We start from the raw sequence: 12,359 nt of genomic DNA, 5'->3' as shown, positions 1-12,359 counted from the left end.
AAAATTTAAAAATGTAATATTTTTCAGGCAACAAGCTGACGTGGATAAAGAATTTGCTGCTATACCTCGTTATGAAAATCTGTCAGGTGATCAAGAGCCCGCTTTGCCATGGAATTTCCCTGTGGGCTTCCACCAGCCAGGAAGACCCCCTCAGCCCAATTTTGAAACTTCCCTTGGAGGCATAAACCAGATTTAGGAGGGAATGGAGGGTGAGGCAGGAGAGGTTGATCCATGGCTTTGAAGAGCGAAGTTCTATTTACCTAGGTTGGTCAGAATGCCCCAGAACAGACTTTGACAGTCTCTGGTTAACGCAGCCTCATCTTTCAGGTCTCAGAGTTCTGTCCTCCCTCTTCACCTTCATATCACAGCACTGGCCTCGGGATAGAAGTCATCAAAATGCCAAGAAGCCAAGCACGGCAATGTGAGTCACAAGTCACCAAGCTCGAGTCAGTTTTTATTGCCTGAAGTAGACTTTCTTGTTGACTCCTAAATGTCACTATGAGACCACAAAAAACCAAAATCTTGAGATTGGAGCAGGGGCCAGGGAGTGTAGGTGGTTGGGCCAGCCCATGCTCATAGAGGTTTCCCCTCTGCCTTAAAATTTCCTGGGGGCTATGGGTGCTTGGTAAAATGCAGATTCTTGGTTCACACCCTAGATCAAGGGACTCAGAATCTTCAGAGGGGAGCTCAGGTATCTGTTTATAAATAAAAATCCAAGGCGTTAACTTGGCTCTCTGGGACCCATCCACTCAGGGAGCCTACTTCTCGTTCTCAGATTCCGTTTCTTTTACTCATTCTTGACTTTTTTCTCCAGTAGCATTTAATGTCAATCATGCTGTATTTGCGAGTCTCTGGAAAAGTTTTCTACTTTTAAGCAATAGGCTTTGCGGGGCAAGAAATGAGGAATAAGCTTTCAACTTGCACAGCTGCCAGTGGCAGAATTTCCCTGGACTGCAACTACTTCATTTCCATTTCTTTCTGAAAGTTAGGTTTAACAACTTGATCTCTAGATGAGGAATGAGCACATTAGAAAAGATGGAAAGTTAGCCTCCTTGAGCCCTGGAACTTTCCAATGTGGCAAATAATAAAGCAGCAAAGCCTGCTTCCTTTGTCATCATTATCAAGATGCCATCATTTCAAGAGCGGTCATTCTGGATTCCCATGGCTTTGTCAGTGATTTGTTCCTTACAAACAAGAGGCAAACACTTCTCAGGGCTTCTGCAGCACTGCCAAAAGTACATTGTTACCATTATGTTGGAGACCATCCCCCCCAACACACACACTGCAGAGATGGAAATGAATCCATTAACTTACACGACCATTTTGATATGAAAAAGTTAATTGTCTTCTTTTTAAAATCTAAACTTTCTACGGGGCTACCAGATATATAACTTAATGAGATCGTCTCATAATGTGTCGCTGCTGATGGTAGACACCGTGGCAGTGGCACGGGAGGAGTTTGGAGGCATCCATATACCTGTACGCACAGTCTTCTAGAAAAGTCCCATACGTAATAAATACAAGAAAACATGCAGACTTTAAGAAGCAATGAAAGCAGATCAAAGATTGCCTCAGGGTGGCAAATGTGAAGGGCAGAAGAGGCATGATAAAGGGGCAGAGGAAATGTTTGGTGGTGATGGTGTCAAGAGTGTACATAGATGTCAAAATGTACCAAATTATTCATATATGTAAAGCTTATGTCAGTGATATCTCAATAAAAGCTTGAAGTGACTGAAAAAAATTTCTAGCAACATACCATTTCCTAAAGAAATAGCTGGATGAAGACAAACACGGGGTGCAGGAAGTTGGTGCCTAAGACAAAATAGTCTTAGCATTCTTCTGTTTAACAGCATTAAATTGCTGCTTACCTTATTAACTTAAAGTAAGAAGACTCAAATAGAATTATACCTTATTTTCTGAAAACTCGAATTCCTTTTATCTATATTTAGAAGGAAGGTATAATAGGAAAAAATGGCAGAAAATAAATTATTTTTTTTTCTTACCAATGAAGAAACCAAGGAAACAAATAATATATAATTATGGGGCAATTTTTAATCCACAAGCATTGAATAGTGTTCCACGGAGGCTAAATGCAGTGGTTCCCTGCAACTGTGCATAAATACTGCAGATTCTTCCCATACTCAATGACAGAGTGCAAAAGAACAGACATGTGTATCCCTCCCCCTCAGTACATTAGGACCAGAGGAAAGAGAAGAATATTGGGGCTTTTGGGAAACAAAAAGATGCAGGTAACAGGAAACCACCACATGTTAAGTTGGCTTAATCATGGGGCTTCACTTGCTTCATATGTTGGGCATCCTGCTTCATCACAATGGTTTCTAAAGACTTCTGTTTTTAGATCTCATTTGGAAAGAATTAAAGCTAACCCCTTCTTAAGCAATTTGCCATCTTCTCTAATAGCGGAGGCTGCAATGTCCCTGCAATTCAGGGACACAGAAGTGTTCTCACACGGGTACGTAAGCTGTGTCCTCATGGTCATGTATTAAAGCTGAACAAAGTCAGGCTTAGCAGAATGATTCATGCAATGTACTCTTTATAAGCTGTCAATTCTACACAAGAGGTGTGTAGTTAAAAATTAGAGGGTTTAATCATGTTTTGATAAGCAGTATTTCTAAATGACTGGGAAGCTTTTTGGAAACAAACAAAACCCCAACAAAACCGAAGACACTTTAATCTTAGCTCCAATTACATTTTTTCCATCTTTCCCCCAAAAGAACATTTCTGGAGCACAAAATAGATTCATAATTGTTTAATTAGATACATTATATATATCCTGAACATAATGGCTCCCATAGAAATAAACTAGTCTTTTGTACACAAACTTTATTTACTGTGCCACATTCATAATATAACGACTTGAACCAAGTGCAAACATTTATTACACCCCCTGGCGTGTGAGGAGCTCTGCTCCCCCAAACACTTCATTATCTAGGATGACAGGGAACAAGATTAGACAAGATGGATAATTAGTTTTTTTAATAACAAAATCATACATTAGATTATGATTATAAAGTCTTCTCCAGTCACAGCTGTAACAGAACTAAGCAAACCATTGATTGGGTTCCTCTTTTAACCCCTGCCTTCCAAGTGCCCCTTGGGGCAGGGGGCTAATGACTGATTAGTGGGATTGCTGCAAGGCACAGGACCAGACGAATGAAGAGGAGCAAAAGGTTTGGAAATCAACAGCCTGGTATCCTTTGTATTGATACCCCCTTGGTTTCTCTTACTCGGAAAATATGTTTGGTAGTTTTTATGTCACATCTAATTGATAGGTAATATTAAAAGGTATCTTAAAAGAGGTTTATTTTTACAACTGCCTGGAACTTATTGGGGAACTTTAAGTAACCGGTGAAAAACAACGACTTAATTAAAAAAAAAAAAAAAAACAGTAACAGCAAAATCTGAGAGTAAATTTGCACCCTGGGTGGCAGCATATGGAAGCAAAATAATTAGTTTTTGGTCGACCTTGATGAGTGCTGGTGTGTGCCATCGATCTGTTCAGTCTAGCCACATCCATGGGACCATCATCACTTATCACTGCTTTCCTTAATGACCAGCTCAGAAAGATGAAGGAAGAAGCTTATGACTAAATCAAGGCGGAGGTATACAGATGAACCAAATCTCTATTTTAGATTGTTTTAGGGAAAAACAAATAAGAAAAGTACCCTTAAAACAAAGAGCCTTATTTAAAATTCTAGTAAGTCAGGTTTTATCAGGAACGATCTAATATGTTTTTCTATCCGTTTGCTGTTTAAACTAGTCTCAAAAGTCCCCAAATTATGCAGATGACAATCCCAAACAGAGTAAGTTTCACAATTCTAAAACGGTGATATCAATAAAAAGTTAAAAAAAAAAGGGGGGGGTAGGGATGAGGCCATTACATGGGTGTGAGTACTTAATAGGGAGATTCAGGTATCATAGGAATATCACCTAAACTGAACTGATTGCTTGAATTGGAAGTCCAATCGGGATATCTAGAACTCAAAAGAGATTCTAAACCTGGGATATGATAAAATGTGGTGCTTTCCATGATGTGACATTCTTCTCATCCACATCTTGAAATCCCAGAGTTTCAGGTTTGCTCTGACCAACATTTACCTACTTGATTTGTAGCTTGAACTTATTATCTAGCAAAGGGCCTCTCTAGCAGTCACTCGTTTCCTCAATTACAGCGGAATGTGGGGGTACAGCAGTTGCTTCCCTGATGGGCCTTGGGTCCTCTCTCAGCCGTCTGACCGTCTGACTGATGCGCCCGTGGTCACCTAGTGCTTGGCCTTCCTGCTTCTCTGCTTGCAGTACCTTTGCGTTGCAGAATTGTCTTATTTTCAGGCTGTTCAGGGAAGTGCCAGTAAGTACAGACCAGAACCACTTTAAATCATATTTAAAGCTTCACCGACTGCGGGAGGACAGACTTCCAAGGGGAAGACCACGGAATTCAGATGAAATTCTAATTAAAATTAAAGGCCTGGGTCTCAGGACGCAGATAAAAAAAGACCTCAAGATGAATGCACAGGAAAAAAAATCAGTAACAAAGGGAATAACTGTACTACCTCGAGGCAAGCCACCTATGGATTTCAAATGGAAATTAAAGGCATCGAGAATCCGAGGGAGGGTGTTGCTCCAGTGGAAGGCTAAGGTCTAGGGGTTAGGGGGTTCACTGAAGGGAAATTTCTCTTCAAACCCTACGGTACACATAATGTAGGGCACTCAGGTAGGAGGAGGGATGAGTTTCAAAACTAAAACACCGTTCCACCTAGTGGACACTGCAGGCTTCTCCCTCCGGCTCTCAGGGCAGCGGTGGTTGAGAGCGGACTAGCCACCGATTAGGGATGCTTGGCTGAGGAGAGAAAACACGAAAATCAACACCTCGTAACGAAACATAAGATGTCCATAGCCTTGTTATCAGAGTTTAAAATAGCGCTTAAAATCCGATGGTAAGAGTCTAAGAATAAAATATATGTCATTTTCTAATTCTCTAGGAAAAGCTCCATCAGGAGATTTTTTTTAAACATACAGGCATTTTTATATAGTCGTCTACGTGCAGAAACTCAGGAACACTGATGCAAGTTTCTTACAAAAGCCTCTGTATACTGGAAGAAAAAAACAAAACAAAACAAATCCTCAAGTAGGTAAAAGCATATTTCTGCCCCTACCCCCACCCTGCCTTTGTTGGGATGGATAAAATCCTTAGCTTGTTTTTTTTGTTTTTTGTTTTTTTTTAATCTCTGCCAAAAGCAAGGCAAATGCCTAAGACATATCACACAGGAGCACTTGATGAGAATATAAAATATGGTTTTGCATAGAACTCATACAAACAATGCAAATAAGCTACTAAGTACCCTTGCTTGTGCTCCCAGTGGGGTCCCACCGCTGCCCATGGGCCAGGCGCAGCACAGCAACGCGGGCCACACTGGGCCGCCCTCCAACCCAGCTGGGGGGCCGGTGGCTCCTAAGCCCACGCACAAACCCCACGTGCTTTTCGTTATTACTCCCTTCTAAGGTTTTAACACTGATGCCAAGGGTTCAAATCAAGTACAGATATTGCCAAATAACAGGGCACACCGTGAGGTGAGGTGCAAGAGGGTTTATTATCTGGTGGCGGGACAGGAACTGGACGAGCGACGTGAACACACACCTCTGCCGAGCACGCCTTTTGCTTCTTGCCCTTGAGACAGACCAGACCGTCGCCAACGTTCCAAGTAAAGCAGGTGCAGTCTACTCTGCAAAAATCCCCTTCCGTCCGCCTTCTACGCGTTCTGATCCCAGAAAGCGAATCGTGCCACGATTCGAAAGAGCTGTCCCTCACATGAACCTATGCGCACACATTGAAAAAATGATTTATTTGTACATCTTTGCATTTCTTAAGGCATGAACAATGGCGTACAGATGGAACGGGGTTCTGAGAAGTATCACATCTTTGTGGACAAGGTCAGTAACAAGTACACCACGTCAAACAGACACACTCGAGGTCGGAGCTGATCGACTGGCGTCCCCGGGACCCCCCGCGCGAGGGGCCAGCGCTTCGGGACAAAGGACCAGGCGCGTGGTTTCTGCATCAGGTCGCCTCGCACTCTCTGGATCAGCGTTAAGCACCAGTTACAGTTTGTTTTCTTTACAGACGCTTCAGACTTTGGGTTTTATATTCTGCTCCTTTTATTCTGCTTTTCGAGGAGGGCGTGGATTTTTTTTTTTTTAAGGGATATGGTTGCAGCAAAACAGAAAGGATCCGAAAGTGGTTAGGGGCCTTGTCTAATGCACTTCTGAAAGTCCATTATAAAGATGAATAGAAAAGCAAACGGTGGGTTTTCAGTCGACCCAGAAACCACGCGGAGCTCTAGGAAACATAATTGTGCATAGGTATTTATTCATTCAGAGCGTGATATGTTGGCTAGCTCTACATTCCCAGTTTACCAAAGAACAGGGCTGTCTACTTTGCTAAACCCAGGGTCCTTTCGCAGCTCCCAGTAGGTATCATTAGAAACCCAGGCTTCTCTTTGATTGGCATCAATAACTTTCCTGCGGAGACATAAAAATCAGCATTAGACACAAATCACATCAAGGTGGCCTGGTAATCGGACCAGCTCCCGTAGAGAAGATGTATAGGTATGAGGGGTACTTTGTAAGCCAGTTAGTGTCCTACCTGCTTATTGGTGACTGGACTATTTTTGACCAAAAAGAAATTCTTTTTTTATTTGTTTTTATTGTCTATTTGAAATAGAAGCAGATAGAGTCATGGGGTGGGGGCAACGGGCACGAATAAATCACTTCTAGGCAAGGCTAGAAAGTGAACTGCCCCTGAAAAAGCAGGTATGGGGCACCTGGGTGGTACCCAAGTCGGTTAAGCACCGACCCTTGGTTTTGGCTCAGGTCATGATCCCAGGGTCGTGAGATCGAGCCCCACATTGGGCTCCACGCTCAGTGCGGAGTCTGCTCTGGATTCTTTCTCTCTCTCTCTCTGCCCTTCCCCTTGCTCTCTCAAATAAATAAATAGATCTTTTTTTTTTTTTTTTTTTTTTTTTAAAAAAAAAGCACATTTAAGTAGAGCTTCAGGCCCCAGACCCACAAGAACAGTCTCTGCTTCACTTTCAGGGAGAAGTATGTGACCACAGTAGCTCTGTGAGCCCCTCCGTGGTCCTGCCCAGAGCGCACTAGCAACATCTACAGGGCAAGGCTGCATTGCTCCCGGGCGATGGTCATGAGATGGCAACTCTAAAGGGTGTGAGGTTATTCTGAGCTGATCTGCCCCGGCTCAGGAGGGCAGCAGATGGATTTGGAAAATACAGCTGGTTCTGTGTGAAGTATATATAATCCTGCAAATAATCCTGTAATAATGATCCACGATCCTACCACAGAAGGACCAAACCTGAACGACACAGCCCCGTGTGTTAGAAATAACACTGGATACTAATGAAGCCAGGATGATCTTGTGGGTAGTGGGGTCCGACTGGGGCCTTGAGCTGAGGGAGCGGAAACAAGTTTCCACTGTTCTAAATGGTGTTGCTGAAGTACAAGGAGTGTTCTGTGCAAGGCCCTTACCCTTTCTGCTGCCCACAAAAAGCAAAAAGCTGTGGAGGAGAAGTGGGTTTTATCATTACAAACTGTTCACAAGTGCAAAACCTGGCTCATTACTTTCCCTTAACCCAAACTGAAGTTTAACTGAAGTCAGTTTAAGTTACCTGGACACTAACCCATCCCTCATTTCTTTTTTTTTTTTTTTTTTTTTCCCACCCAGAGTCTCTCATTGCTGCTGGCGATCATTTGCAAAACATGAGCTTGCTAGGGGAATGAGCTGACTTACTTAAAAAATTTTGGTATGTGTTCAAGGTTGTTTTCTTCCATGTAGCGCCTTCGAGATCTCTGGAGTTCCTCCACCCGTTGCTTCTCTGCGGCCGCAGCTTCTAAATTTCCTTCTTCCAAAAATCTAAGAACAACACAGTTATCCCTCTAGCACAGCGTCCTCTTTGCTGAGAAAAAAATAATCTCATTTTGGAAAAAGTTACCCTCTAGTGGCTGAGAATATAACACGGTGGACAGTCACACTCTGATAATGTCCCCTCGCTCCCGGCCCAGGCCTCCCGTGCACACACTTGCTGTGTGTGTAAACTGACTGATTTTATACAGCAATGTAAAGCTAGGGCTAGAAGGGGAGTCATTTGGCCTTGAAGACTCTTCTGTGCTCTTTCAGGTTCTCTAACTTGAGATTTTCAGGATGATAAGGGAGCCCGGGCTTAGGACAATAGGAAATACCAGCTAGCATTTCTTTTCCATATTCTCCTATTCTCCGAAACACGCTTGGTAAAGGCCAGAGGAGGCAGGTGGGTAGCTGGCTGTTCTCCACCTACTTTTAGAACAGATCGAGAGGGAAGGAGTTTCCCTGTTTTATCAGAGAGACTCAAACTGGTGAAAAAGGAGAATCTAGAGTGAAATAAGTCAATCGAAGAAGGACAAACATTATATGGTCTCATTCATTTGGGGAATATAAAAATAGTGAAAGGGAATAAAGGGGAAAGGAGAAAATATGAGTGGGAAATATCAGAAAGGGAGACAGAACATAAAGACTCCTAACTCTGGGAAACGAACTAGAGGTGGTAGAAAGGGAGGTGGGCGGGGGGTGGGGGTGACTGGGTGACGGGCACTGAGGTGGGCACTTGACGGGATGAGCACTGGGTGTTATTCTATATGTTGGCAAATTGAACACCAATAAAAAGTAAATAAAAAAAAAAGAAAAAGGAGAATCTAACACTAGGGGAGAGTACAAAAAAATTCACAAAAAGGAAATGGATCGTCGATGAAATTCAGGGAGGGAATAAGGGGGACAGAATCGAGAAAGAAACAACAGGCCTGGTGGTGATTTGCAAAACCTGTACTTAAATTTCAAAACGAGAGCAAAGAACAGGGATTCAATATGAGGTACATGGAAGTTTGTTGATCAATGTGAATGTCAAACAGTGAGATCTCACGTTCTGGGGGTGGGGGGAATGTAGTAGGAGGACTAAACAGCAGGACATTCAACACAGGAACCTTTTGGCAGAAAACACATAAAGCCACAAATACACTGGAAACAGAAAATGATCTTGGGTGGAATCTGTGTGGCATATAGCATTTTTGGAACAAGGAAAATTAACTCTGTAGGAATGGACAACACGCACATAGAACCATATAAGAACAATAAAAAATAAGGATCAGAAGGTATTAAAGGGACTGTATTTTGAGTACATCTCACACCCTGTTTGAGTACATCTCAAAATCATGCTGGCTAAACTCCAGACTTTAACTCGAAGCATTTCTAGGTGCTCCTGTAGCTTATCTTCCTATTCTTCATAGTAAAAGCTAGTCCATGTTATAGAGTAGTAGAAGTAAAGAGGTGAAAACGCTGGAGGAGGTTTTAGTGAAGACAGAGTTCATGAATTTGCATACTTCTGGTGAATTTGGGGTGGGGGGGCAGACGCCTTTGGTTAAGAACTGTGTTATCATCTGTGGGAAACTTTGTGGAGCGAAGCATCTGTTATGATCACCCTCGAATACCATCCTCGCTAAGGCTCAAATATTGTGGAGTGAATAAGGGAATGAGTGAATGCTTAAATGAATAAATAAATGATGGTGGTGAAAATAAGCCTCAATGGCATCTGTAGCACCACGCCATGGTCTAGTGTCCATTTCAAACATCACTGCCATGCTCACCTCTGATCTGGCCGGAATCGGGCATCTGTCGATGGAAGGAGATCTTTCAGTACAGGATCTAACTCATTGAGCTCAATAGCAAACCTTGTGAAGCCATAGTAGAGCTCATAGTTGGTTGGCATGGAACCTGGAATGATGCCAATAAAGCACTGTGATTGGCAAAGAGGTTTAAGAAAGCCTGTAAAAGCGGACTTAACCCAGGAACTTAATTAAAATCCATTCTAATACCAAATCTGTAGTCATAAAAACCAGATTAGATTTTTCTTAAGCAAATTGAATTCGTTGTATTTTGCTAGATAGGAAACTTCGTGCCAGCTATCAGAACTGGGAGATTCATATGTTTAATAAAATCCAGCCTTTAAAAAAAAAAAAAAACTTTGTACATATAGTACTCTTTACTGGCTAAACTCTGCCATGATTTTTCCCTCAAATATTTAACTGGGTAACTAACTGCTGGGGTGGTTAACTAGGAACATTAAGATTTCACCAGAAATTTTACTTCCTTTTAGAAAAGCTGCAGATCTAAATAGATATTAATCTATTGGCACATTTTAATGTAACTCAAAGGCAGATCTTCGTATGCTTCTTCGCTTGTTGATGTATTCCAAGCTCTTAGAGTAAAGCTTAATGTATAATCACTACTCAGTAAATAGCTGCTGCATCTATGAACTAACCACTCTACCAGTAGGAAATTTAAATACTCATTGAGGTCTCTTAGAAAGCCAACATCTAATTTTATTTTATTTTTTTTAAAGATTTTATTTATTTATTCATGAGAGACACAGAGAGAGAGAGAGAGGCAGAGACACAGGCAGAGGGAGAAGCAGGCTCCATGCAGGGAGCCCGACGTGGGACTCAATCCTGGGTCTCCAGGATCACACCCTGGGCTGAAGGCAGCGGTAAACTGCTGAGCCACCCGGGCTGCCCAACATCTAATTTTAAAGTTAGGATATAACTGACAAAATTGCAATGAAAATAACTATCACGTGGACACTTGTTCTCTTTACCCCTGATATTCAATTATTGCTAGTGTATTACCGGAACTCTCTCGATATCTTTCATTAAATGTCAACATATTGCAGCTTTTCGCTGCTCAAGTGAGAAGATCACTTATTCTGGCTAAGTTATTGACTTTGTGGATTATAGATGTTTGCAGGCTTTCCCTTGTTTTATTAGAACAGAGAATAAATGAGTAAGGATTTAAGTTTGTATAGTTCAATTCTCTAAACTCTTTGATAAACATGCCCAGTTTTTGAATGTAGGTATTGCATGCAGAATGACTTTACAGGAAGCCCCATCTCTGACCACTTGTCAGATTAGGCCTAAAGTTTGTAATCCTTATTATCAAAAGTTGTGATTTACATAGTTTATATGTTAAGTATAAAATATAACTATGCTTACCATCAGCATCTATGTTTTTAGTTTCGCTATTAAAAAAAAAAAACAGAAGGTGAACTGCATGAGATGGGACACTCCCTCCCTTCTGTCACTCAGGTGCCTTCCGGAGGCAAGAGGCTCCCGCTCCTCTCACCTGGTCTCCAGATGCACTTTGCCGAAGGGGCCACACCGCAGTAGAGCCCTTCATGCCACTTCCCGAACAGCCGGTGCACCACCTTCCCCTCCTGATCCATTACAACCCCCTGGACTTCATTCACGTTAGAATTCCAATAATTCACCTGGAAAACACCAAACCCCAGTTAAAACATCCAATCTCCTTAATAACACCAATCCCTGTAATTTCTGTACGGAAAACTTTCTTACCTTGGAAGTTGCTCATTCCAATCACTTTCAGAAATCTATCTCAAATGTTTTATGTGAAAGGCTTTCCAGGTGCTAGTTGGTTTAACTTTAAGGAAAAGGATAATCTCCACTCTACGCTAGACCATGCATCAGGGCTGGCTCTCCTGCACTGCCAGGTTTCCAGCCTGGAGTTCTAAAGTGTTCAACTCAGCCTTACAGGTTTTGTTATACAAGGTGTATTTGTCAAGGTCAAAGAATGGAACATAAGTTATGTGACAGACTGTAGGTTTGATCTATAAGTTGTAAATATTTACATATTTAATATTTAATTTATATATTAACACTTAATATATGGAAACATTTAAATATTTACATATTTAATTTAACTTATGTATTAACATTTAATATATGGAATAGGGGCCTCCATTTGTACTTTTGCCCTGAGCTCCGCAAATATTAGGGACAGGACTAAATCGAGGTTTCTCAGGGTCCACAAATCTAAATGCACACATTTACTGTCATCACCCAAAGTAATGATCCTGGCTTTTCAGTTCTGAGCCATCTAATGAGTCCACAAGAGAAAAAGGAAAATGGGAAAAGTATCTTGAGTAAAAATAAAGCTCTTCAATTAAAATGAGCATGACCTTCTAAGGTGGCTTCAAACGTTTTCACTAAGAAGAGAACATTCTGAGTTTTAAGACGCCAGTGTGTTTAGCAGAATGAGATCAGGAGTGGACTAGATTAAAGGGGGTGGTGGAGTTTCTGGACCATGATGAATCCTGTAGCACACCCAAACATGAGGGCAACACTGCGTGTTTCACTTTAGACCAGAGCAACTGGGGGAAAATGGTATTTTGGAGGCATTCTATCTCAGGAATCTTCTCGTTAATAAAGGTGACAAGGTTCTTCTTGAACAA

General features: G+C 41.8%; 1 protein-coding gene across 15 annotated transcripts in view; it reads right to left on the bottom strand.

The window, feature by feature from the left end:
- Positions 1-2,755: 2,755 nt before the first annotated feature.
- Positions 2,756-12,359, bottom strand: part of OSBPL6 (oxysterol binding protein like 6) — a 213,888-nt gene continuing 204,284 nt past the window's right edge. For 14 of the 15 annotated variants that reach the window (XM_049106180.1, XM_035696195.2, XM_025460310.3 and 11 more), the window contains 4 exons: positions 11,234-11,378; positions 9,703-9,829; positions 7,820-7,942; positions 2,756-6,537 (listed from right to left, as the gene is read on the bottom strand). In XM_049106180.1, coding sequence (XP_048962137.1) covers positions 6,429-6,537; positions 7,820-7,942; positions 9,703-9,829; positions 11,234-11,378 — 504 coding nt within the window. In that variant the 3' untranslated portion in view covers positions 2,756-6,428. The remainder of the gene's footprint in view (positions 6,538-7,819; positions 7,943-9,702; positions 9,830-11,233; positions 11,379-12,359) is intronic. The other variant, XR_004803135.2, reaches the window with a different exon arrangement.

Source organism: Canis lupus, chromosome 36 (genome assembly GCF_003254725.2).
Source record: "Canis lupus dingo isolate Sandy chromosome 36, ASM325472v2, whole genome shotgun sequence".
NCBI lineage: Eukaryota > Metazoa > Chordata > Mammalia > Carnivora > Canidae > Canis > Canis lupus.
Note: the sequence above shows the minus strand (reverse complement) of the source record. Positions and strands in the feature narration are given on the sequence as shown.